The sequence below is a fragment of the Episyrphus balteatus genome, chromosome 4, assembly GCF_945859705.1.
Source record: "Episyrphus balteatus chromosome 4, idEpiBalt1.1, whole genome shotgun sequence".
Classification (NCBI taxonomy): domain Eukaryota; kingdom Metazoa; phylum Arthropoda; class Insecta; order Diptera; family Syrphidae; genus Episyrphus; species Episyrphus balteatus.
This window is the reverse complement of record NC_079137.1, coordinates 26,915,769-26,943,485: the sequence shown is the minus strand read 5'-3', so window position 1 is coordinate 26,943,485 and position 27,717 is coordinate 26,915,769. Positions and strand designations below refer to the sequence as shown.

General features: G+C 32.2%; 1 protein-coding gene across 3 annotated transcripts in view; it reads right to left on the bottom strand.

Moving 5' to 3' along the window:
* Nucleotides 1-356: 356 nt before the first annotated feature.
* The window catches only part of LOC129920110 (probable serine/threonine-protein kinase nek3), a 52,552-nt gene continuing 25,191 nt past the window's right edge, over nt 357-27,717 (bottom strand). The window contains exons 2-6 of one of the 3 annotated variants that reach the window (XR_008773191.1): nt 11,646-14,782; nt 4,840-5,013; nt 4,527-4,776; nt 1,002-1,149; nt 711-824 (exon numbers count right to left, since the gene is read on the bottom strand). Coding sequence is in view for 2 of the 3 variants with exons in the window: in XM_056001307.1 (XP_055857282.1) it covers nt 577-824; nt 4,527-4,776; nt 4,840-5,013; nt 11,646-14,782 (3,809 nt within the window). In the remaining variant the exon portion in view is untranslated. Of the gene's footprint in view, nt 825-1,001; nt 1,150-4,526; nt 4,777-4,839; nt 5,014-10,745; nt 10,856-11,593; nt 14,783-27,717 lie in introns of those variants that run through there. The other 2 variants (XM_056001307.1, XM_056001308.1) reach the window with 2 other exon arrangements.

Sequence of the window (27,717 nt, the reverse complement as noted above, 5' to 3'; positions counted from 1 at the left end):
TGAATGTTGTATAGAGATATAATATTATTTTTATATATTCTTTTTTGATTCTTCTCCGATTATCCATATTATATTGTGTTATATTTTTTCACCAAACAAATATTTAAAAAAGATGCTTAGGAATCATAGTCTTTTTGCAAAATATTATATTTTTGGCATCGCAGTGTTGGTTTACATTTATTAAAAGTATAGTTTTATTAACTTTTTTTCAGACAGTCTTGTTTAAATTTTAAATTATCCAGCTTTTAGCGTGGCATTTTCTGTATGTAATAAATGCGGGTTTATTTTGTATCAGACTTATTGTGTTTTCCTGGAATGTAAACAATTTGTCGAAATGCAAAAAATCCGTGTTTGAATAAATTATACGAAACTTAAACTTATTTAATTCTTAAAAATATGTTCAATTTTTCAGCGAACCTTTTTTTTGTTGATAATTTTAGAAATTCATATTTATTTACAAATATTGCGGAATTTTGGAATGAACATGAAGCTATTCACTTTATGTAAAGGTTTTATAACATTAAATGATATTTAAACAAAAAGAAAAAAATATTAAACAAACAAAAAATATATAAATTAATACAGCAAATCGGTTTTCAAAGAACCTTCGCTGTAGGCTATTGTGAGATCATCGGATGCAGGTTTCAGATATTCCAATGAAGGCTTATCAAGCTCGTCATAGTAGTCCGCGGGTTTTTTTTCATTTGTCTGAGCATTATCTCCACTTTTATCCGATTGACTATTTGGTACACGTGTTACACCTAATTGAAATATGTTTTCGGTTTTAGCCGTTATGGGAGTGTAACAGCCTAGGGGCGCTGAGCCTAAAATTATATTTCAAAACACAAATTAAAATAATCTATACGTGGCAGTAGAATGTATCTTCCAAATTTCACACCTTAGCGACGAATGAATGATAAAAAATATTAAGAATAAATGTTATGTTACCATAAGGAAAATCTCTGCACAGTTAAAATGAAATATTAGTAAATATTAGTTACCTCTTAATCATTAGTTCTACTGTTTGGGATTTTAAACTCTTGATTCAATGAAAAAATAGCTATTAATTTGTTGATGATTTTTTTTATGGATTATGGATAAACAAATTTTTGATGAAGTGAATAATACTCGTAATTTTCTAAACAATATCTGGAAATATATAATTTGAACGTAAATTTTGTTAGGGTAAGTTATTTTGAAAAAAAAATATCTGTATTGAAGAAAATAAAAACAAAATTAATTAAATCGCGAGTATGAATTTGATATTATTTTGCGTTTAGTTTAATAATTGTAATTTCAATGTGTAGCGTTTTAAAAAGTTTAAAAAAAATTAAAGTGAGGGAATGTAAGAAGTGTTATTTCCTATAAACTGCAATTCCTTATCATGTAAAGTGTATAACCAATAAATACATTTAAGCGATAAAAGAAAATGAAGGGTGGATATTGAAAATTTCTTATACATATTTTTAAATGCATTGCATCAGAAAAACTATAATTTCAATTGAATTAAACTAGCAGAGACAATAATAATATACAGGGTGTCCCAAAAGTAATGGATCAAACGAAATATGCTGATAGGCCAACTTTATGGCTCTCAGAATTTGGTAACTTGTTCATCCCAAATCCTTACGGTTTTCGAATGAATGCAGTTTTTGTGAAATTTCGAAAAATCCCGACTTTGCAACAGTATTTTGCTTCCTTTGTTCATATTTAATTTTTGTTTTTTACAATTCTTTCACTAAAACATTGTCTAATAATAAGAAATAATTAATTAATCAAAATATTTTTTTTATTGCATACTCCATTTTGCTGCAAATTAATTAACAGTTCCATGTTTTATAAAAACTCAATTTCTTACTTTTAGTTCAGAGCAACACCCTGACAAAAATTTGTATGGTGTGGTACGGGTTTATTATTTTAAAAACTTGCCGTGTTATTGCAGTTTTCAAAAATGTATAAAAGTTTTCAAAGTTGAAGTTAGAACTAAAGATATTACAATTTGAATGCAAAAAAATATGAGCGGAGGAAGCAAAATACTGTTGCAAAGTCGGGATTATTCGAAATTTCACAAAAACTGCATTAATTCGAAAACCGTGAGGATTTGGGATGAACAAGTTACCAAAATCTGAGAGCTCTAAAGTTGGCCTATCAGCATATTTCGTTTGATCCATTACTTTTGGGACACCCTGTATATATAAATACATATATGATAGCCTAAATACTTCAATGTATAAGAGCAGTTTCATGAGATGAGGAAGGGAAAGTAATACAACTTTAGTACTTATTAAGCGAAATTAATTTGATTACTTAAACATATAAATCAATGAAAGGACAATGGTAAAAATGTATGTGAAGTGACCATTAATGTTCAGTGCTATACCATAGTAAAGGTTACTGTTTACAGTGATCAAATGCTTATACATCATTTTTTCTCAATTCGGTTGCACTTGATTGCGACAATGCAGAGAGGTCGTTGCAGGCTCGGAAGGAATGTATATAATTATCTTGATTTTAAATTTAAATGATTTTTTTTAATAATTTATCTAGTCAAATTTACAATTTTAAAGTATATAATCTTCTATATTCCTCCAGTGATGGATTTGATAAAAAAAAATATTCAAAACTTTTGATTTCTATAAGAACGTAATCAGAGTTGCAAAGACTGTTAATTTTATTGAAAATGTATTGAAAACTATACCAGTTTATTTAAAGAAGTCTCCACATCTTTTTCGCACACATAATTGCCAGGACATTAATTGTGCGCGGAAGAATGACATTTGAGTTTTGATTCTTTGTTTTTGTTGTTAATTTTGTCATTGCATGTCTTTCTGAGATTTGCGTTTGTATTTATTTTATTATTGTGATACTCTACATCATTTCGTTTGCCCTGCTTGGAACCAACGAATAATTTCGTTTGAAAAATAGATTCATCACATTGAATAACCAAGAGATTTTAGCACAGTGCATAAGTTGTATGCAATTGCAAAAACAAACAAATTTTGTAACTAAGCATACGTTTAAAGATGTGTTTATATTCATGTATATTGATAAAATATGTAAAATAGATTTTACATTTATGTACAGTAATATCAAATTGAGTTTTCGAAGTAAAATTTTTGAAACAACATTTTTTTAAAAGATTCTTAGAAAAGGTTGTATCGAAGTTTAGAACAATGGTTTTAAGAAAGGATATATAATTGAATTGAATAATCTCTAGTAACATATTGATGATTTTAACCATTACTGATTTTTTGTTTTATTGCATTCATCAAAGCAAAAGTGTCCAAATATTTGAAAAAAGGGTACCATTGCATACAATTTTTGAAAAGTAAATTACAGCAGCCTTTAATGTATTTAAAGCTCAAACCATTGTCCACAGGTAACAACTTCACATAAAAGTGAATTTCCTGCTCACAGAAAATGTGGAGTTGGGCCTCACGTTTAGTGGGAATTAACTTCATCAGAAAAAATGCAATAATTTCCATCTGTTAGTGAGATTGTTTGCCATGTGAAGGTTCTGATTTAGCAGACGACTTTAAAAGACATGAGCATGTTTAATTTTAAAAAAAATGATGTGTGTGACATTTGACCGCAGTGAAAAGACCTTTTCAACGGCGTATAACTTATTATTATTGATCAAAGAGCTATTCTCCTTTAATTAACTTAAGCCTACTAAATTGATGTTTTAATTGTTTATTTTTTTCCTTTGAAAATGAGCATATCATCTTACGGGTAATTAATTGTGTTTACTCTAAGGGAATATTAGCATATTTGGTTGTTGAAGAAAACGAAGAAGATTTAAATATGTTAACTTTTGCAGGAACTGCTTGATTTTTCTTTGTCTCATTGTCATTTTTAAAAAATCGAGCATATTGTGGGTTATTGAAAATTGCATTGGTCGATTTAGTTTTATTTGGCACCAGAAGAACTCGACGTGACACTATATTCTTCGGACCACTTGAACAATCTGTAAAAAGTTTATTGAAATGCAGATTATCAGCACAAAAAGTTTTTAACAAATTTTGAATTGTGACATGTGGTTTTGTATCGGGAAACTAGCGTCAATACGATTCTTCTAAATTAGACCAAGTGAATGAAATGCTTTTATTGGTTCAAAAACTAACCTGGAAAACCTGCGGAATGGACAAAGCAAGATTTTAAATAGTTTGTTTTTCTTTTTTATTTTACATGGTTTTATCGCTTGGCAACACTTTAACATATCAGCGGAAATATTTCCTGTAAAATTTCATATTATATTGAATTGTTTTAATTGTTTTGTATGTTGCAGAGCAATATTTACAATCTTCAATACATTCTGCACGTAAGGCACAATGTGTTAATTAAATTAATAATTTGATGTTTCAATGGTATAAGATGATGAAAAATCCGATTATTTGCAAACAAAAAAAATATAAGGGGTTTTTTTATGAATTATTCATGATATGTGTTTGTTTTCTTTTTTTTACTATCTGATTTGTGTGCAGGATTGTTATGTTTCGGTTCTAGTTAAATTTTGAATTACTTACCTAAAGACAAATTTCCTAAAACTTTATTGTTATGTGGAAGTTGTATTATTTCTTCAGATTTAACATGATGATGGACTATTGGCGATTCCATTTCTTCATGGGTTTCAGTTCCTGAAGCTCCATAAGGAGACGAAGATGCATCAAGTTCAGCTGCCAAGTCAGCATATTCGCTGCCCGAGTCCTCAATTACTGATGACTCTGATGGATATTCAAATGTCGAATTGAGTGTATCGTTGAATTGTACTCGAAACTATTATTAAAAAGATATTTTAAATAGATATTTTTGCATTATGTTTCTTTAAAAATTACTTACGTTTGCTTCTTTGGGTCGACGACTTTTAATGTTAGATTTACCATCTATGATAATATTAGCATTCTCAAACTCTACATCACAAGGTGAAGGTGGGCACATAGGCCATTCGTCGTCGGGATCTGTAGAGGTTTCTCGAGAGAGGTCACCAAGCAGCACAAAACCTGACTCGTTTGGCTAAAATGTATAAAAATATTCATTAGTTAATAATGCACTGGAAAATACGAAAATAAAAGAAACGACTCTAAATCGATTCAAAGCGTCATTTGACCTTGTGCGCAGAGACACTGGTCTGTATGCATTAAAAATAGTTAATAGGTGAAGAAGAGAATTAATAAGTATTAACAAGTTTTGATATGGATAAAATGTGATAAAGATCATACTTTACAATTTTCAAGTAAAAGCATTTACTATTTTATATGCATACCTTTCACAAACTGTCTGGAATGATAGGGATCTGCCTAAAAAGCATTTAAACCAAATTTGCACTACCTGATCATTTTTTTAAGCGGAGTTATGGACTTTTTTGTTCTAAGCGAATATCAAGACTCTAGTATTTCGTAGATCAAAAAGTTAAAATGAAAAATAACTAACTAAAACAAAATAATTCAAAGTAAAATCAATATAAAATAGAATAATTGAAAAAGATTGACAACATTATTTACTGCTAAAATAGTTAAAACAAACCGCATCATGATAAAAAATCCATGAAATTGAAGTTTTTTTTGTTATAATTTGTTTTAAAATGTAAAACAAAAGACCGTTTACCAAACAAAAAATTGACTTAATTTGGAAAAAAAAAAAAATTATTCACTGAGATAATTAAAAAAAAACCGACAGAAGGGTCTCATGTCTAAAGATAATTCGAGTATGCTGAACACGATGGCGTACTTAGTTTTTCTGGATTTAGTCAAATAAAAAAGATTTTTGAGTTTGAAATTTTGTTTGCACATGCCAAAAATTAAATTTTTGATTTTTTATCGATGTAAAATCTATTTTTTTGAAAGTATTATACGTAAAAGAAGTTATTTGAAAAAAATCAGTGGAAATCTTTTTAAATCATTATTTTATGGCAAAAAAACGTCGACTGGAATTATCATTAGTAGATATGAGGGTCCTCTGTCAGAAAAAAGTTCCATTTTCGAACACAGTGAAATCAACTGTTTTACCACCAATAACGTGTTATACCGTTTTGTAAAGCCAAACCTCGTCTTTGATTTTCTTTTTAAATGAAACTACTTTTTTCTGACACAGTTTTTGATTTTTTTTTTAAATCAAAATTTTGAAAAAAATTGAACCATTTTTTTGGAAATTTTAAGTGATAATATACTAATTGAGTTTTCAAAATTCAATGCTTTTATTTGTTTTTTTTTTAACAAAAACAGAAAACTATATGCAAAAATTAATAAAAACACAACTACTTCTCAGAAACCTCTTGATTTTTTGTTTTTACGTGGCTGGACTTGTTGGTAAATTAAATTAAGAAACATTAAGCCTTCGTATATATGTAGTTTTTTAAACATTTAGACTTGAATGATAATACAATAAAGTGACACTGTATTGGATTAACCTTGAATCAATCCATTTTATTCCTAGATAACACCTGAAAACTTCCCTGTGAATTTTCCTTACCATGGCTGGGACAACCGTTGCCAATAGGCGTGTTTTTTTGGCATTTCTATCCGTAGCAGGATTTCCAAAAAATCAACACTGAACAAAAATTTATATGCACGCACCAAGAGAAAGGAAAACGTAAACTTACACCCCTGATTAAAATTCTATCCGCAGGTTGGTTTAGCTTCTATTCCTATCGGCAGCTGCGTGTTGTTTTTGTAATGCATGTAAACGGCAACTGCGGATACGGATAGAAATGCCAAAAAAACACAGCTAATGTATTTTAATGAGAAAAAAACCAGTAAAAAACAGTGGTGGCAAAATAATTAGAAACGTTCTCCTTTGTTTACAAAATGTTATTTTTTTCTTACTATACAAAATATTTAACAATTTTTTAGCAAACATGAGTGATGATACAATCCTTGTAACATTTTAGGAAAAAAATTTTAGAATTTATCCAACAAAAGAAAAATATAGTCCAATTTTGTGTGGAAATATAATTAGAAACACTGAGGAAAAATTGTTAAGAATTATCCTGTTTTTGATTTTTAGCATTTACATTTGCAAAACTTAGTGAATTAATTAAACGTACAATTAATAAAAAGGACTATCATCAACTGATTTCTATAAGTTGGTTTATGTGGTTGCAGTCCTCAAAAAATGCCACATGTTCCGAAAAAAAAAAAAAAAAAAAATAAAACGTCCTTAACAATTCCTGACAGACCAACCCCTTTTATTTGAAAAAAAAGGAGGTGCAATAAAAAGGAGATCCTTAATAAAATATCGAGCTCTTCAAATGTCTCTGTTAAAAAATATTTCTTATATTTTTTATTTATACATATTAAGAACATACATACATTTTGAAAAGAAAGAGTGTGTTTCTAATAATTTTTCCACCACTGTATGTGTTTCTCAAAGGTAAATCAATTACGAGAAAAGACAAAAACTGAGGAAGACAATTCAAATGGTATCTAGGAAAAAATATTTCTCTTGAAATCTTCAAAAATCAGAAAACATGATTTAAAAAGTTAATTTCTTATTATTATCAACTGCTTACTTAACAATTTTTAACTCTTGTTAATTAAAAAAAGTACAATTTTGTTGCCTTTAGGCCCTTACAGATAAAACAGCGTGGGCGGTGGGCGCCCCAGGGTAAGCTAAATTCACAGGTCAGTTTTCAGGAGTTATCATAAAAAAAAATTGATTAATTCAAGGTTAATCCAAAACACTGTGCCACTTTATTGTTTTGAAAATGATTTACCAGATCCAATCTGGTACTGTATTGGCTTTTTTTTATGGGAACGAGTGAAAAACATTACTTTTTTTTACATCAATAGCATTAATGTATTGTATGGTTGGAGAAAACAACCATAATTAAAAAGGAGGCAATAGATAGAATCAGTCCAAGCAACGGGCTCTATAAAGTTATAAGATTCAGAAAAAATGAAAATTTTAAAATCCATGAAAATGAAGCTGTTTTACTATTTTTAACAGTATTTATACAATGACAAGTAAGCCAGTTACAGCTGCAAAAATGTGGTGTTTTACTTCATCTCAAAAGTTCAAACCCTCACAACAGAAAAACTGTTTGATGAATAAGCCTGAAACTTTGCAGATTAATTTCAAGTTTATTAAGCTTCAATAATTAAGCCTTAGTTTAATCTTATCACTACGGTGACCATATTTCTGGAAGCGAAACCCGGGACAGATAAAAAATTCGTTGGATAGTTTTGAAAATATTGATTAAAAAAAAAAAAATTAAATTTTTTTAAATGAGTTTTCATAATTTTTCCTTATATCCTTTTATCAAGATTTCCTAAACGATTTTATGAGAGCGTTTTTGTTGAAATCATTTAAGTCGTTTATGAAATCAGAAATCAATTAAATTGTTTTATAATAATGTCTGTTAATAACTTCTAAAAAATATTTTTTTAATCAAAATCGGGAGAGCTGTTTTTTAACATTTTAATTTTATTTCAAATGATTTTGAAATTGTATGATCTTTAATACAACTTTTAACATGTCCTTAAAAGTTTTAAAACTTATCTGGGTTCTTTACTCTTCCATATGTTGTTCTTTATTCGAAAACATTCTAACTGGTGTAGCAACCTGACAAACAGCTGCTGGAACTAAATAATTGAAGAAAATTAAAAAAAAACTAAAGCCTTGTCTAGAGGCGAAACGAAAATTTTCATACAAAACCAGCACAACGAAATCGTGAACGAAAATTTTACTTTTCGTTGCACAGTACGAAGCCAAGGTAACGAAATTCTTACCTGTGCTAGAATATATGGAGAGTTTTCAATCGTTTGTCAATCACATTTATTTGTCGAGGCAATTTTTCTTGCAGCAACATTTTTTTGACTTTGGAGACTTAGAAAAATGTTCGTTTTGCTTCAGCAGCGTACTAGGCTTATTTTCCAACCACTGTTATCCGTACAAAAGTATTTAAAATATTGAATACAAAAATTAGAAAATGTGCAAATACGGGGCAATCACGGGACAAATTACAAAATACGGGACACTTATACGTCCCTGGTTTCTTAAATAAAAACCCGGGACAAGCTGTAGAATTACGGGACAGTCCCGGGTAAACCGGGGCGGATGGTCACCGTACTTATCACCCATATTTATAAAATAGCAGCACATATTCTAAAAAACTATAAAAAAGCCTATTTCGATAGCTTTTTTTTAGCAAAGTAAACCTTATTTCTTTGTAGAGAATTAAATGAAATTTTTAAATGTGTCCTTAAATTTTCTGTAAAGTGATCCGTTGTTGAGATATTGATAGTCAAAGTCAAAAGTGTGGTTTTTTGACTGATATTGCAGTCTAAAAAAAATCGTAGAAGTTTGAAACAAAAAGAATCTTAGAGCTAAATAAAAAGCATTTCTAAAAATAGTAATCATTTCATCAGAAAAAATTTTAAAACTTTTTTAAGAGAAAAACAAAAAAAAATTGGAAAATTTTGGTTTTTGGACAGTTCCAATGATTTAGCTATTTTACCGTTTTGTTTTGTCATGATGCGATCATTTTTTACTGAGATACAGCCTATCGAAAATCACTAAAAAAATCACGAATTTTTTGTGTTTCTTTAATTTTTTGGGCTAGTGTAGTATAAATAATTGATGCCTATAAACGTATTAAATTAAAATGGGCCAAAAACATTTCCTCCTGTTAAGCAATATTATTACAGTAAAACCCGGATAAGTGCCTCTCGCTTAAGTGCCTAACCCGCATAAGTACCTTTGTTTTTTAGAACCAAAATTTTAAGGATTTTTTCATATAAAATTCATCTTTTAAGTACCTTTCGCTTAACTGCCTTCCCCGCTTAATTGCCTGGCTTTTCAAATACTTATAGTTGAATTTACTTGCAAAAAATTCTTTTAAGTACACATTTGAAACAAGTTTGAACTGTAAGAAAAACTTCGTTTCCTAAGCCGCTTTAAATTCAAAAATTCTACTAAAGGTAGAAATTAACTAGTTAGCTATTTTAAACTTTCAAAGTAATTTTTTTTTTGTGAAGATTATGTTTTTAGTAATCAAACATATTTTTTTTTTTATTATTTAATAAATATAGAGATAAGTGCCTATGAGCACTTAACCGGGTTTTTGTAAGTACCTTACCCGCTTTAGTGCCTGTCAAAATAGTGCATTTAAGGTGAGGTACTTATCCGGGTTTTACTGTATATATTATCAATTGAATCAAATGGAACCAGATTTTAAATTGATTTCCTATTCAAAGTAAATGTTTAGGTGCTTACGAATGAATGAATGTTATATTTGCATTTTAAATACACCAACATTATTTTATATGTACAACATTATTTTATTTATATACACATAATATCTCTTAAAAATTTTAAATCTAAAATGATTTTACATAATAGAATTGCTTACAATAATTGCAGCCATTAACTGAAATCTGAAAATAATAGCACATAACATTTCATTCAGAATCTTTCATTATTATATATTTCCTTGTGTAGTTCTTTGTTGTTTATATTGATAAGTAAAAACAAAAAAAAATTAAGTAGAATTGTTGCTAAATTCATCATAACAAATAACTAACACAATGTGATTAATAAAATGTAATACATGTGTGTATATAAGAGCCATAATTTACTACTACTGTATGCTTTGTGTCCGTCTCCATACCCGATATAAGATCAGTGTGAATTTATATACAACAAAATAAATACATATCAACTTTTGGTATCAATAAGCACACATTTCTGCGTTCCATTAAAGAAAGTGAGAACGATATGAACTGAATTCTCTTTCTTACTCAAAAATGACATTGATAACAAGCTTTAGATTATTTTGTAAATAAAATATTCGTGTTGAAATTTAATTTATGAGGATGAAAACTTTACCCGCTGGTTGTTCAAGATAAATATGACTAATGTCGAATTCCTTTCAATTTTTTGAATCGCCTCAAAAAAATCGAATTTTTGGTGTTAAAAAGGAACATGAAAACAGACCGAATTCTTTTTGCGATTGTATGTGTGTCATTTGACAACAATTTTTACACGAACGTCAAGCTGAAACCAAAACAATTTCTGCAAAATAAAACCAGAGATTCCTTTGATCAATAATTTTGTTTATTTTCTTCGGTAATATAAATTTATTTTAATCAGAATCAAAGGGAAATTGCAGTTATTACTAAGATCTGAGTGAAGATGAAGTAGAAAATTATTATTTTGGCCGTATGCTGTGGTTTTACAGAGAAAAAAATTTCTGACGACAATTAGGAGAAGAAAAGTCACAGTAATTTGACTTTTTCACAAGAACTATGCCAGGAAAAATATATTTTGATCGCACATTGTTTTTTTTTATTTATTTTATATTTTTCCGCAATAAAAATACGATATTCTATTGAAATTTACTCTTTATTTGAAGTTGGTGTTCTCAAATGAACAAACAACATGAAAAAAAACTTTCAGCTTGACGTTTGAGAAATGTCAAATGTTCCAAGTGTGTGTGCAAATCCGTGTAAATCTCTCAAAAAAGAAGGATTAAAAAAAATTCGAATTCTGCTTCGTTTGAGGCGAATTTTTTTTCTATGGAACATGATTTTCAGAAAAAATTCGCTTCGAGATCGCCGAAAATTCGATTTTTCAATTGAAAGGAATTCGACATAAGCTAGCTTATAACGGGATATATAAAAATATAAATAAGGAAAAACATTACTCACTTTTGGTAGCTCCCTTTTATGCTTGAATATTAATCCATCATTCTCAATGTAGTCGGGAACTTCTTTACGATCCTTGAAATTAAATACCATTGTATTGTTTTCAGGCACATTGCCAGCACCAGCGCGCTTCTTTTTGGATATTAAAATAGCAGGTGCTTGAGAGCTGGTAACATCCTCACTTCCAGACACTTCAATCTTTTTTAATTTCGATGTAACCGTATTCAAACTCTTTTTATTGTCCATTAGATTATTGCTTTCAGATGTCTTGATTTTTTTTTCATTATTGATTCGATTTTTCTCAATCTCCCTACTTGTTAAAGCGGATGGTGACTGATTATTAGACATTTCTTCAGAACAATTATTTTTGATTTGCTTCTGGGGATATTCTGCTAAAAGTGGCCTTATAACTCCAATCTGCTTGACTGTAGTTGTTGTCGTCGATCCTGCAGTTGCCAAAGAAGGTATATCATGCAAAGGTTCAGAGGCGAGGTAGTTTCCTTTTGAAAATGACACAGAGGTATTTTTTTGAAAAATAAATTGTTGGCTGGTCCCAGCTTTAGCAATGCTTTCGAGAGCCGATTTTGAAATTTCTTTTGTTGAATTCGATTCTTCGTTATTAACCACGTATTCTCCGTCCATGGAATCGTCGTCGTCGTCTCCCGATTCAGCTTCAGAAGATTCCGATGAAAATCTACTTTCTTTCTGTGACGGCTGTTGTTGCCTTTCTACTTGCGTTGTTGTAGTGGGTGATTCTATTCTGAGCTTTTCGATAGATTTTGTTAAATCAGTGACTGGCGAGTCAACTGACATGACTGTTTTATCAATTAAGTTATGGCGCGGAATAATGTCGGGTGAATTTTCTGATAAACCCTCAACAACACTACTGACACACCCAAAGTTTCTTATCGATGTAGAATCCATTTTTGGTCGGAAATACTTTGAAGTGTTGCTCTGACCACTTGTTGTTGGTGTTGAAATTGTAGGCGATACAATTTTTTCTGATTGCTGTACTGAAGAAGAAGAAGAAGCAATAGTTGGACTAATTGGTGAGGAATTATTAATATTATTTTTAACTTCCGTTAATGTAGACGGCTTAAATTTTTGATGTGAAGTTTTCGGATTTAAAGCAGGCTTGGCAAACGAAATCGATGGTTTGTTTTGGGTAATAATAGATTTATAGTTTGCTACTTTTGTAGCAACCTCTCCTCCACTATTACGAATGACTGTGCCGCCTCTTCGATTCGCCGAAGCTTCGAATATTTTAAGTGTTTGCTTAACTAAATCCGGTGGTGGTCGCTCTGTGTCGTCTATAATAGACGTCAGGCGCTTAGGGGGACTATTATCAGTTCCCGATAGCAGACGCTCTCGTGCATTATTTATTTTATCCTCTATCGTAACTGAATCCGTAGCACCATTATTTATTGTTGTTTGTTGACTATTGGAAAAATTCCAGGGTGATTTTTCACATAAAAGGGCCTCAACTGATCGCGCCCGTTTCAACGAATCATTTCCACGTTTTATATGCCGTGAACGATGCTGATTGTTATATGATAATCTCATTGGGCCTGTCATTTTTTCATAGGAATCCATTTTAGTATTCTCCTTACATTCAATCACTCCTTCGTTTACTTTTGCTAAAGTAGAAGTTCCTCTGATTCCTATTTGAGATGATCCATGCAAAGACGGACTGGTTCTTTCTTTGTTAGTAGTATCTGGTGTTTCGTCCTCTTCGTCTTCATCTTCGTGGACGCCATTTCCATCAAGAAGATTATTTAATGAAGTTGCCCGACGTAAAGAATCCAATGGTAATCGCTGTTTACCAATGGATTGCCGCAAAGCTAAACTTAAGTAGCGACAACGCAACTTTGACACAATACCCGGACCATATTGCAACTCTTCAGATGGATCGAAATCCAATTCGTTATTGGTGATATCATTCATCTCTTGAACGGCCACCATTTTCTTTTTATTATTAGTCACTCTTGTAGACGATTCGTTATTTGCGGCAGTTGTTGACGCTATGGATGGCGAAGGGGTTAAACTAGAGTTCTGATTTGAACGTAACTTTGCATTTATTTTATAATTATGATGTGTGGAAACTTCATTAGCATTGCCGATATTTTGATTCTTTTTAAAAGACACAGAAGCCGATGTTGTACCCGACCTAACCGATGCATTTGCAATGCCACATGGTTTCTTATTATTCACAACGGCTGATTTTAGAGAAGAATTATTATAAATGTTTATTTTATTGCTGTTCTTTGTGGAAATTGAATCAGAAGCTATCTCTTTAACTTCAGTCTCATTTAGGTTACCCGCACACACCGAGTTGTCACTTTCGCGTTCAGAAATTAACTGATGGTGCAATTGGTGTTCGTCGTAGTCGTCTTCGTCATGTTCGTCGTCACCATTGTCGTTTTTGTTGCCTTTGTTTATATTTGTTGTAGTTAAATCAGGTTCTTGTTGGAATACATGTGAATGATGTTCTTCACTAACACATACCGTAATACTAGAGTTGGTGTCTTTGTTAGATTTTTTATACATTTCTGCTGCTGCCGCCACTTTTACACTAGAACGGGATATTGGAGTTAAAAGAGAATCAGAACTTGTTGTGTTGGTCGTCGATTCACGCTGTTCAGTCAAATTCTTTCGAAATCTCACATTCTCTTGTGGCAATGTTGAACTGCTGCCATCGTTGCTTTTCTGTTCTATAGGTATAGAACCAACAACAACTGATCGAGGCAGTGGAATTGGTGGCTGTTGATGTTCCGGTTGTACTGTAGATACTGATCGTTCAGACAATTTTTCATTGTAGTTGTGAAGAGAAGATGATTTATTATTAACTTGCGTATAATGACCTCCACGCAATAATTCGATTTTGACTTGCGTTTGTTGAAGTTGGAGTGTAGCCGGCGTTTTAACCACATTGTCAATGCTAGTTGTTGCTGAAGAAGTAATTGAATTTTGACTAGTTGTATTACATTTATTTGTGTCATCGATTGTATTAATTCTTGGAGAATGTAATAATACTTTATCATTGTTATTGTTATTGGAAAGGATGTGAGAATTTTTCAAATCGCAATTTGGTGATAACGTTTCTAAGGTCTCAGTTGTACCTGTTACATTATTGACAATATCTAAAAAGAAAGAATTGTTTTTTTTAAATTCGTATTAAGTACATTTTGTAATATTTACAGTTCAGTGCAATTTCAAAAAATAAATTGTTTTCAGTAACGTGTGTTTTATTCAGGGTTAAAATATCAATTAAAAAAAATGCATTTGAAATAAAAAAAAATATTTATTGCAACTGAAAATGCAAGGCAAAATGCATTTTAAAAAAAATTTTAATGCAAATGAAAAAAATTTGCATTGAAAATAAAATTTGTATTGCAAATAAAAATATTTTGCATTGAAAAAAAAAAAATGTATTGCAAATAAAAAATTTTCTGCATTGAAAAAAAATTCAATGCAAAATGTTTGCATTAAATATTTTTTTTTTAATACTCGTCGAATTTCTTAAGCTATGATTATACGGTCAACGAAATCGGTCAACGCGTTGACTCTCTGACGTCAAGAACAAATCATAGCTTAACAATTTTGGCTATTTGAACATACATACACTTTTTTAACTATAATATTGAAAATAATAATACATAAGGTCAAAAGTCAAATTTGTAAGAAATTCGAGGAGTATAAAAAAACATTGAATGCAAACATTTTGCATTAATTTTTTTTTTTCAATGCAGAAAATTTTTTATTTGCAATAACATTTTTTTATTCAATGCAAAACATTTTTATTTGCAATAATTTTTTTTTTTTCATTGAAAATTTTTTTCATTTACAGTAGGTAACATTTTTTTTAAAGCAAAATATTTTAAGTTGCAATAAATATTTTTTTTAATGCAAATATGTATTTCAGTTGCAATAAATTTTTTTTTTTAACCAAATATTTTTTAGTTGCAATAATACTTTTTTTTCAATTAAATTTTTTTTTTTATTTGCAATAAATATTATTTTTTTAATTGGTAATGGAGATCAAATGCATTTAAAATAGAACGATTTCTTACAACCGTGGTTTAATTTAATACTTTTTTTAGAAGAAGAATTCTTAATTTTAGAAATAAAGCAAACAAAATTGTCCTAACCAACTAATTTAAGAATTCACTTAATGCATAGTAGTAGCACGCAAAATTTGACCGATTAATCGGATACGAGTAGACTATATGCAGTTAAGCCCTTTGCAAATGAGAGACGAATTTTTTTTTTTATAATTAACGCGCACTAAAGGGAGTTAAATACCCTTAATATGTTAAACACAGTGCGAGCTTCAGGAAAATAGGGAGGGATTTAAAAGGAGAAACCGATGCACATTAGTTTTAAAGCTCTGGACATTAAAATGGCAGGGAAAAACAGAGGCGGGTAATATATTCCACATTCGTGTGGTGCGGCTAAAGAAAGAATTTCTGTATTTGACGGTACGTCCGAAGTTGGGCTCAAGGGTAAACTGATGAGCATTCCTAGAAGCGCGAGTATTACGGTTAAATTTTTTCAGGGGAGGAATGCAACTAGCTATTTCATCTGAACATTGTTTATAAAAATAGCGATAAAACAAGGAGAGACATGACACATTACGACGGTGGTCTAGGGACGCAATTGTCTCAGTTATCGATCTATCATCTATCATTTTGAAAGCACGGTTTTGTATTCTGTCCAAGAAAATCAAATACGTTATCGGAGCACCTGCCCAGATGTGAAAATTGCATTCAAGTTTTGGTCGAATGCAATCTTTATAGATTACAGCTAGATCAGAAGATGAGAAGAATTTCTTGCATCTTCGAAGAAAACCTAAACATTTCGCAGCGTTTTTGGCAACATCGAATATGTATTTAATGTATGAATTTAATGTATTTTTACCGACTTCCAAACAGGAGGAGGTATTCAATTCGTCTGTATTTTTACTTGCGATATAGGTACTATATATCAAGTTATGCATTCGTACAAAAAAAAAAAGTTGAGATAACATTTTTCCATGACATTACGATGGTAGACAATGCCAAAAAAGTGGGTCCCGGAAGTCCGTCTGTCAGTCTGTCAGTCTGTCAGTCTGTCAGTCTGTCTGTATAAGGAGCTGCAGCCTAAACGGATGGACCGATTGATGTCAAACCTGGTATGCAGCGTTATTTGGCGACTCTCCAGAGGGGTTTTTGGAATTAATTTTTTTGGACCAAAAATAACGGTACTTGTCATATACCGATTTTAGTAAAATTGAAATATCTCGAAAACGGCTATAACGATTTTGTTTAAAAAATTCAAGTGTTAGTTTATAGTTTAGGTCTATCTTCTAATGAACAAATTTTTTTTGGAAAATCATTATTAACGGTACCTGCCATAGAACCGTTTTTTTCAAATCCGATTATCTCCAAAACTGCTTATTCGATTTCAACGAAACTTTTTGTGAAGAAGCATTTATATAATTTAAATATAAGCCAAAAATAAAATTTTGGAAAAAATAATTTTTGGATTTTTAAAAAAATTTTGAAAATTTTTTTTTGAAAAATCAAATTTTCGAAAACGGTACATTTAATTCTTTTGAAATTTTGTTTTTAGATGTTGATTAGTGATTTTTACAAAATGGCATACCAATTTTATTTTTAAACTTTTTTTCCAAAAAATTATTTATAAAAAATTAGTTTTTTAAAAAACGGCTCTAACGATTTTGAAAATTTTTTTTATAAAAATGCATGTTAATATATCAATCAAAACTGCATACTTGTTTTGGAGGGCAATTTAATTCCAGATTTTATTTTTTTTTTTAAAACGAATTTTATTTTTTTTTCCAAATTTCTATATAAAAAGTCTTAAAAATTTAAACAACTTTAACTCTAAGGCATGGAATACACGATACAATCATAGTACACGACTTGAGATGTACCGATATCGTTAACAATATCGAAAAAAGCACATACACCATGCGATTCACTTACGATTTCATTATCTGTCAAAAAAATTTTCACATTTTTATCCATTATTTGGATGTTAGGTAAAAACAATTTATGTAATCTCAAAAACTAAATCATGGGTGAATTAAAAACCCACACACGCTACAACCCTCATCTAATCAATCGCATACTACCTTTTGTTTTCCATCATCAACATTCGACCGTGCGATATGGGTACAGCGGATACTTTGGTGCACACATACGATACAATTATCGAATGCGATTCAAATTTTGTACGATAATCGGTACGATAATTGTACCGTGTATTCCATGCTTAAGAGCAAGTTCGTGCGACCCCAGTCGTGCATTTTATTTTTTTTGTATTTGTTACCTCATAACTTTGGACTGAGTGAACCAATTTTGATAATGTTTTAAAAGAAAGTGTCATAACGCGGTCGGTAGGCTCCAAGCAACCTAAAATTTTGACAAACATTCTTGAGATATAATGCATTCAGTTAAAAATTAAAAAAAAAATGCAAACTATTTTAATGCAAAAAAAAAAACAGGAGTTTCCAGGAAAAAGTATGTGTCAGTTTTTTTTTTTAAATCTTAGGAACTTTGATATTTATTAGAATGAATTCATTAGTATTTGACTAAAAACTACCAGGTCATAAAATAATGACAAAAAAGGTCCATAATATCTGGGTAATTCCATGAAAAAGTGGACACGAATTTTGAACAAATTATGCAGTCTTTTTTACTTTTTTTATTAGCAAATTACTATTTACAAACGGCAACTCTTTATGCAAGTTGCAAGAAAAGATTCTTTGTTGTATTCTCTTATGGATACACATAAGATTCAGGGAGTTTAATAATCTTAAAGCATTTTTATAGCATGAGCTTGCCAACAACAGAAGAATTTCACATGAAAATAATGGAAAAACAAGCAAACTGAAAATATGATGAGTCTAATAGTGACGATGACAATATCCCCTCGTGAGTGCTAAAATAAGTTAACATTTAACCAAGCTTCGTTACACACTATTCGGTTAAAAAAAAACTTGAGTGAAAATGCATCTTTTCTTTACTTTTGGAACCACGAATCGCAGGTAACATGAGTTACCAAAATAATGTAACGTGAGTTACCTAAATATTTTAAAATTTTCCCTCGAAATATTGAAAAAATGTTTGGTTTTGTCACTCATATTAAAAGCTTGTTATTTTGTATGTATGGAATCTTCATTGAAAACAAATTGAGATTCCTAATTTCACATAAAAACTTCATACTGTCGGACTCTTAAAATTCGTGTCCGATTTTCGTAACGTGAGTTACCATCAAACTTTTATTTTTCCCAAGCAAATGTTAAAAATAAAGACAATTTTTTTAGTTAATTATGAAAGTAATAGTTATGCTCGATTCATGGATAGTAATTTCGTATCAATTTACATTAAAATTGAAAAAAAAAAAATTATTTATGTGTTGGAAATTTTTGTGAATGTAACGTGAGTTACCATGGAATTGCCCATCTGTGTTTTATTTTCCTCGTGATCCAGATCAGATCATTGTTTTTATTAGCTTTACAACAAAAGCAGGATTTTGTTTTGTTATTGTTTCGCAAATAAATACAATGACCTGATCTGGATCACAAGGAAAATAAAACACAGCTAATATTACAAATTTTATACAGAATTAATTAAAAAACGAAAAAAAATTTGTTTTTCTAAATTTCATCTTTAAGACTTAATTTCTCAAAAACTACTTGACGAAACAACTTGAGTCAAAAAAACAAAATAAATAAATAATAAATAACTGCTTTAAGAAAAGTTATATCACAGTACGTGCATTTTTTTATTTTTAATAATTTTTTTCACGGCTAATCGAGAGGTAAGCACTTAAGTGGATTTTACTGTACCAAGAAAATGAAAAATTTTCCTACCAAATCAATTTTTTATTCATTTGGTACCTATTGATGTGAAAAATGTGCCCAAAAATTTTTGGCCAGGTTTTAGACCAAAATGCCACACAGTGGTACAGTGCGCTGAAGCGGAAACTTAAGCGTAAGTTGAGTGATTTGTTTACATATTTAAGAGATCAAATTAAACAAACGTCTGATAAAAATTCATTTTAAATTAAATTTTTTTTTTTACAAAATCATCAACTCATTTTACACATCGACAAAAAAATCATTTCAGCAATTTGTTTTTTAAAATTTATTTCTACCAGCTATAGGGGAAGTGCCGGCAAGACCGCCTATGGGGACAAGATCGTTTTTGTGTTATGTTGTATGAAAATAAATAAAATTGGCAACTTTTACAATATAAAGAAAGTTGCACTTTTAACAGTGAAATAGTTAAAATTTTGAACTTATTCTTTTTTATATTAAAAGGTGGAGAGAGAGAATTAATCCTAAAGATTCAATTAAAAAAAATATATATATATATCAGCAGCGTCGCGTGAGATATTAAGAAAGGTGTGCAATTCTTGAAAATTATATACCTACATATCGATATTTTCCCATGAGAATTTACATACCTACCTTATATCTACCTAAATTCTTCTTCTTCTCCATTATCGACGATAGTCATGATCTCGGATGGGGTCACAACTCTCCCACTCTACTGCTTCACACTACGGCTCCGCATGTGGGGTTCGCCGGGTTGACCTCAGGAAACGTCGGCAGGCTTCTCGATTTTGAATTGTTCCATGTCTAAGGCCAACTGAATGCAGTTGTCGTTGCATTTGTCTTCTCCATGAGTTCTTAGGCCTGCCTCTTCTTCGCGATTGCGTTGGAACGTCGTAAGCGATCGCCTTTTGAACTGGGTTCTCAGGGTTTCGTCTTTGTACATGACAGTACCAGCATAAACGGTCATGCTGTATTTTATCCAAGATGGTGTTTTTGACGTGAAGGCTTCCTCGGATTTTCTTGCTTCTGATTCGATCAAGCTTTGTTACTCCTGCTGTCATACGAAGCATCTTCATCTCAGCTGCTGTCAGTTTACTCTCATACGTTCTGTACATTGTCCAACATTGTGAACCGTATGTAAGTGCTGGGCGAACAACTGCAGTATAGAGCTTTCCTTTCAGTTTAGGGGGCATTTTTCGGTCACAGAAGATGGCAGAGTTTTCGCGCCACTTCATCCACCCTACACTTATTCGGTGATTGATGTCGTCATCACAATAAGCTTGGTTGTTGATCATAGATCCAAGATATTTGAACTTTTCGCACTTGGGAAGTGTTGTTCCATTCAGGTAAATGTCCGGAATAGGGCCGTCTGGGTCAGAAAATGGACAGCAGAGATATTCTGTCTTTTTCGCGCTTATCCGGTACCCACTTCCTTCCAGAACATCCACCCACACATCAAGTGCTCGTTGCAAGGATGTTGGATCTTCACTTATGATGGCTCCATCATCAGCAAAGAATAACTGATTCACTTTCGGATCCGTCACTTTTCCTTCAAGCAGGAAGTCAAGGACTGTAATAAAGAGCAAAGGACTCAGGACGCTTCCCAGGTGCACCCCGACCTTGATTGGGAACTCTTCGGTGACTCCTGCGGGGCATTTTACCTTCGTTTTTACTTCCTTGTACATGTCCTTGATCATCCGCACGTAGACTTCCGGAACCCCTCGCTGTCTCAGGGACACCCATATCAGATCTCGTGGTTGTCTATCGAATGCCTTTTCGAAATCAACCAGCACAATATGCAAATCCCTTGAGGAATCACGGTGTTTTTCCATTCGGATTCTTAAACTCTGTATGGCATCTGTGGTTGATTTACCCGAGACAAATCCGCACTGGTCATCAGACAGCCGTATTATTTTTCGCAGTCGGCCGTCCAAAATCCGCTCAACGATCTTCATGGTGTGTGACATCAGCTTAATCGATCGGTAGTTATCACAGTTTCGTGTGTGTCCCTTTCCTTTGTAGATTGGGAGAAGGAAACTTTCTCTCCACTGATTTGGCATTTGGTCACCGCTAATGAGTTTGGAGATGAGAATCGTGAGCCATTTACACCCAATGTCTCCCTTCTTCTTCCAGAACTCAGAGGGTATTTCGTCTGGACCAATAGCTTTTCCTTTCTTGGAGTTTTTCACCGCCACGCTAACTTCTTCGACTGTAAGGTCGGGTACTTCGTCTAAATTAGGTTCGGCTGTTGGAAAGTATATCCTGGGAAATTGCTCATTTAGGAGTTCATCAGAATACTGTCGCCACCTGTGGAGAATTTTGTCGTCATTCACAAGTAGTAGGCCTTGAGCATCGTTAATGAACTTTGGTGAACGTATTTCCTGATCATTCCTTCTCCTTTGAGCGGCAATTTTGAAGATGGCTGCACCCTTGTTCATCTTGGCATGTCGCAGTTCCTGGAGAGCCTGGTTTGCATCAGCAGCTGGATCAGATATTTCCCCTAGCTCGCGATACATGCTTTCCGTACTCTCTGCTTTATGCTGGGCACATTTCTTCTTGGCTTCCTTCTTGTAGCGCTTGTAGTCCACTTCGAGTCGTGCTTTTTCATCTCTATTATGAGAGGGGCATTTGGACCAAGCTTGGAAAGCGGTCTTTTTCCTTGATATCACTGCTTTGACTTCATCGCTCCACCACCATGTTTCTTTTTCCCGTTGGTAGTTTCCTTTTGATGTTCCTAGCAGTGACCTCGCCTTCGACAAGCAAGTTCGTTGCAGAGAGTCCCACATATTTTGTACTCTGCACTCTTCGTTTTGTAGTCTGCTGATGGTTCCGCACAGATAATTTCTCATAACAGAGATGAATGCATTGCCTTTTCCTTTGTCCAGGTTGTACCACTTGATTCCTCCGGTAGCATCTCTTTGTTTGTTTGCTGCCTTCGTCTCCATAAAAAGTTCTGTCAGTAGGAGACGGTGTTGCTGGGCGATCGCTTCTCCTAATATCACTTTGCAGTCTTTCACTAGCGGCTTCATGAAACTAGATACCAGATGGTAGTCGATCTGTGTTTCATTTCCACCGCTGCTATAAGTGATAAGGTGTCGGCTTTGTTTAATGAACATGGTATTCAACACTATAAGACCATGTGACCTGCACATGCTTAGAATTTCTTCACCAGGAGGGTTTCTAGTTCCGAATCCAAGGCCACCATGGCAGTCCTCATAGTCTTCGTTGCCGTTCCCCACATGTCCATTTAAATCTCCACCCACAAACAAAAGCTCTTCCTTTGGGATGTCTTTAATGAGGTTGTGGAAGCCTAGCCAGAATGCATCTTTTTCCACCTGCTCACATCCAATTTGGGGAGCATATGCACTGACTATATTCCACACCTTTCCTTCCATCACCAGTTTAAGAGACATCAATCGGTCACTGGACTTCGAAATGGCCAAAATGCTGCCAAGAAGCTTTTCCGCAAGGATGACACCGATTCCGTTTCTACCTTGCTCTGTTCCGTAGTAGAACATCTTGTATTGTTTTGTCTTGACGTCTAACAAACGGGCTCTGTTTCCAGTGTTTCGCCACTTGGTTTCTTGGACGCACAAGATGTCCACTCGCCTCCTCTTCATCATCTCTTCTAATTCACAGCTTCGGCCGTTCATGCTACCCACGTTCCAACTCGCGACTCTCAATTTTCTTCTAACCTCGTGCATTACTTTGCTAGCCCCCGGAATCCGTATAGCTCTGACCCGATTATTTCTAATCGGTCCAGGATCAGTACCGTGTGTAGCAGCGGTACTGCCTGGCGGGGAAGTGCTGTTCGTGTTAGCAAGTACATACTTCCATAATGCTCGAAATTTTTCGGAAAATTTCGCGAAAACGTTTTTCGCAAATTGTCGACACTGGCATGCTCCTGATTTTGTAATGTGATCGTCTTTTACTACGCTGGTGATCTCCAGTCGCCTAACCCAAGGAATTGCATGCACGCTTAATGGAAAGCTCTTAGATGTTGGTGTGTGTCGATGTTATTTTGCCTAGATGTGATTTGCTCCTTATAGACCTGTGCTCTGAATATGTCGGAGTAGCTCGTATAAGGGGTTCACCAAGTAGTTCGGCCTAACTGGAACTGGTGACGCTACCGTTGATTCTATAAATGAATTCTTCCGCTACCGTCAATTGTTGGGAGTGCCTTGGTGGGAACACTCCTTCGTTGGGATCTACCTAAATTCTAGGTGATATTTGTTTCGAAAATTACTTTTTGATGTGGAAATATACTATGAGTTAAACACCACGTTTTGGTTCTACTTTGGTTGTCCTATCCTGTATGCAAATGAAACTAGAGAGAAAATAAAATTTTGCAAGCCATTAGTCTCCTCACAAGAATAATTTTTGGTTTGCTTCCTGAACAATTTTAGAAATGCCCCTTATAAATTCTTACAGGTATCGATAAATATAAAAATATCAATGAATTAATTAATTGTGTTAAATAGACCCTTCACCTTTATTGGTTTTTTCGATACAATTAAATAAAAAAAAAAACAACAACAAATGCCCTTAATGTACCTACAGCAGAAAACAAAACTACATTTCAGACTTTCGTGCATTACTTTTTTTCGCACGAGATTCGATCTTATACATTGTATTTTTCATCTATGAAGCTTTACAGAAAATGAACAGGACAGATATACAAGAAAAGAAAAAAGAAAAAAAAGCCCGTGCACAGAAAACCGTCGCACGAGTAGTTTACTACAAATTCATCCTACACATTCAAACTACAAATTCATCTAAGACGATGGGGATGGATACTGCGAAAATCTTGTAGCGTTTTAGCTTAGAACTATAAAGTTTGGATTCGGATGGAGTAAAGTTGGATGAATTTATTTGACATCAACAAAAAATGTGCACAGCAAAATTTCGTACGTGTTTATTTTTTTATTATTGCTTCAAAATGATCGATGAAGGAATTTTTAAAGAACAATTAGAAAAAAAGAATATGAATGTAGACTGTGTGATGTAGGTTTTATGGGTTGTGTAATTGTGCATATTTGTGCATATTAGACATTGTTCGTTTAAAGACTCTTCGTTAGATCAGGGTGTGCAATGCACACCTTGCACACCCTGACTAGACGCCACTGATATATATATATATACTAGGGTGGACCAAAAAAATTATTTTTCATTATTTTGATTTGATCTTTCGATAACTTGTTTTCTCGACACAAAAAAATGCTACCCTAATTTTTTCAGAATTTTTCGATGATGTTTAGGAGTTGCGCGCACCCCTTTATTAAAAAAAATAAGCTCTTTTAGTTTTTAATTTTTTTAAAGATTAAAAAATTTTTTAATCGAAAAGCTGTATGAGTAAAAAGTATTGAGTATCAATAGATCAACTTCAATTTTTATTTTTTCAAAAAAAAAATATTTTTGACTGATTCCCAGGCTTTAGAAGTCAAAATTAGTGATAAATGCTGGGAAAAAAGCCTTAAAACTATGTGTTACTGTTTTTCATAACGGTTAAAATTATTTTTATCGTGTTCCTCATCAAATTTACTATAAAAAATGTGCTTTTATATTGCTCAATTCTTCTTAAATTGATAAAAGAAAAATAATTTTTAAAAAAGATCGTACCAAAACAAGTGAAGGAAAAATGGGGGAGGGTACTATATCTTGGGCGCCTAGATTTGATAACGGTATTTTGTAGAGGAGTTTAGGCGGGAATACTGAAGTCCAAATGTTTTAATACTTTCTAGTTTTTGAAAAAATTTAAAAATGAAAAAAAACTTCTTTTTTATCAGACCTACTCGAGATCTCCTTCTGGTTCCACGAAATTTTATTTTGAAAACTATCCATATTTTTTAATGATGTTGTTGTTGGCGCAGCGCCTTATAATATTGAATATCGGATATGTTTTTTGATGGTGGCAAAAAATCGAAAACAGCCAAAAAAATTATAATCTGATAAAAAACAAGTTTTTTTTCATTTTTCAATTTTCTCAAAAACTAGAAAGTATTAAAACATTTGGACTTCAGTATTTGATAAGGAATCAATTATGACACTTTATTTTATCAGCCATTTTTTGCTTTGTAATCCACAATCTTGACAAAAATAGTATTTAATGTGTTTTTTAAACTTTTTTTCCCAATTTTTTTCTTTTAAATCGATTTTTTCAAAAACAATTGATTGAAATAACTTTACTTTGAAATTAGAATAAAGTGTACAGTTTGCGAAGTTGCCGATGTTATTTTCATACACCAAATTTTGTCTAATGTAATTGAAAGCTCCACCTTCCTTGAGCAAATTAGTTTTAAAGTAAGTTCCTACTCTCTCAGAACGACCCCGCAATTTCATCAAGCTCTTCATAGAACTGATTATGGCAAAAATGAACCTATTACGAGAATGTTAAGGAATGTTAATAAAAATTGTAATATATTTGATTGCACTAACAGCAAGATCACACAAAAAAACCTCCTATATGGTATTTTATAGATCTCTTGGACCTTTATATTAGTAAATAGTAAAAGAGAAACTGGACTTTTTTTTAACTGATTTAACAAGTGCTTAAGCATGCTTTTTCATTTTATTTTTGTTTTTTTTTTTTTACACTTTTTTTAATTTTTTAAATTTCTTTTTTTTTTTTATTTAATACTTCATTTTTATTTTATATTTACTTTTTACATTTTGTAACTGCTTGTAATAAGCAGCCCCGCTCTTATCTCGTGTTTTTCTTTTCTTCAAAAAAACTCTAATTTAAGTGCCAATTTGACTAGCCACCGCAAGTGCCATCATACTCGGTGTAAATGGACCCCAGCGCGTGCGGTATCTGGGGGGAAAGAGGCGTGGGATAATTTAATTTAATCTAGCTTTTGAAAAAGGTATCATTCATAACTGTAAGTGTTGCCATTTTGTTTTAAATATTTTTTTATTATTTAAAGTCTGTCGGTGAGCAAGATATCTCTGACCCAAGTCACTTAAAATTAAAAAAATCAAATGATATATTTTCAGGATAGACGAAGGCAGGTAATGAACGAAGGATTAGTCAAAATTTTGATTTTTGACAAAATGGCGGCTTCCCAAAGAAAAAAATCGTTTTTTTTTTCACGAAAATTTACACTTTAAAGTGGCTTAAAAAATCGAATTATTGTCAAAAACCTTTTTCCTTTGTTCATTACCTGACAAAAGTATCTAAGAAAATTGTGTAAAAATTTCAAGCCGATTACTCCAGCCGTTTCGGAGAAATTTTGCTCACCGCCAGACACCTTTTTTTTGGAGGTCGTCTAGGAGATCTACTACAAAAATAACGGAACCCAATATTTTTTTAAATACACAGCGAATTCTTTTAATTCATTAAATTTGTTATATGGATATGTATTCTTTATGTTTATATAATTAAATCCCTCTTCACAAAAAATCCACAAAAAAGAAGATTTTTTTTGCACTTACAACTAGATATAACCCCTTAAGGCTTTTTTCCCAGCATTAATTTCGACTTCTAAAGCCTGGGAATCAGTCAAAAAATTTTTTTTTTTTTAAATAAAAATTGAAGTAAGTAGATCTATTGATACTTAATACTTCTTACTCAAACAGCTTTTCGATTAAAAAATTATTTAAGCTTTAAAAAAATTAAAAACTAAAAGAGCTAATTTTTTTTTTAATAAAGGGGTGCGCGCAACCCCTAAACATCATCGAAAAATTCTGAAAAAATTAGGGTAGCATTTTTTTGTGTCGAGAAAACATGTTATCGGTAGAGCAAATTAAAATAATGAAAAAGTGATTTTTTTTGGTCCACCCTAATATTATATAAAATATCAGGTAAGGTCGGAAGGGGGCAAAACCGCCCATGGGCTCTAGTAGGTTAAAAAAAACAAAAAGGGGTGACTGTTGAAAGAGTCAAATAATACTGTAAGTGATGAAGGGGGCAAAACCGCCCATGGGCTCTAGTAGTTTAAAAAAAGAACAAAAAGGGGTGACAGTTGAAAGAGTCAAATAATACTGTAAGTAATGATTCTTCTGCAGCAGCTGTTTTTTATGTTAGTCCAATATTTCTGCTTGCAGCTGCTTTTTAAATCCAATTCAAAAGGTGGGTGGTTTAAATACACTATATGTACAAAATGGTACCACGAAGCATGAGTTGTGGTGAGAGCCGATGAAGATAAAGTATACGTACGGTGACCATAATTCTCGTAGCGAAACCTGGGACAGATACAAAATTCGTTTCATCGTTTTGAAAACTTGGTTTTT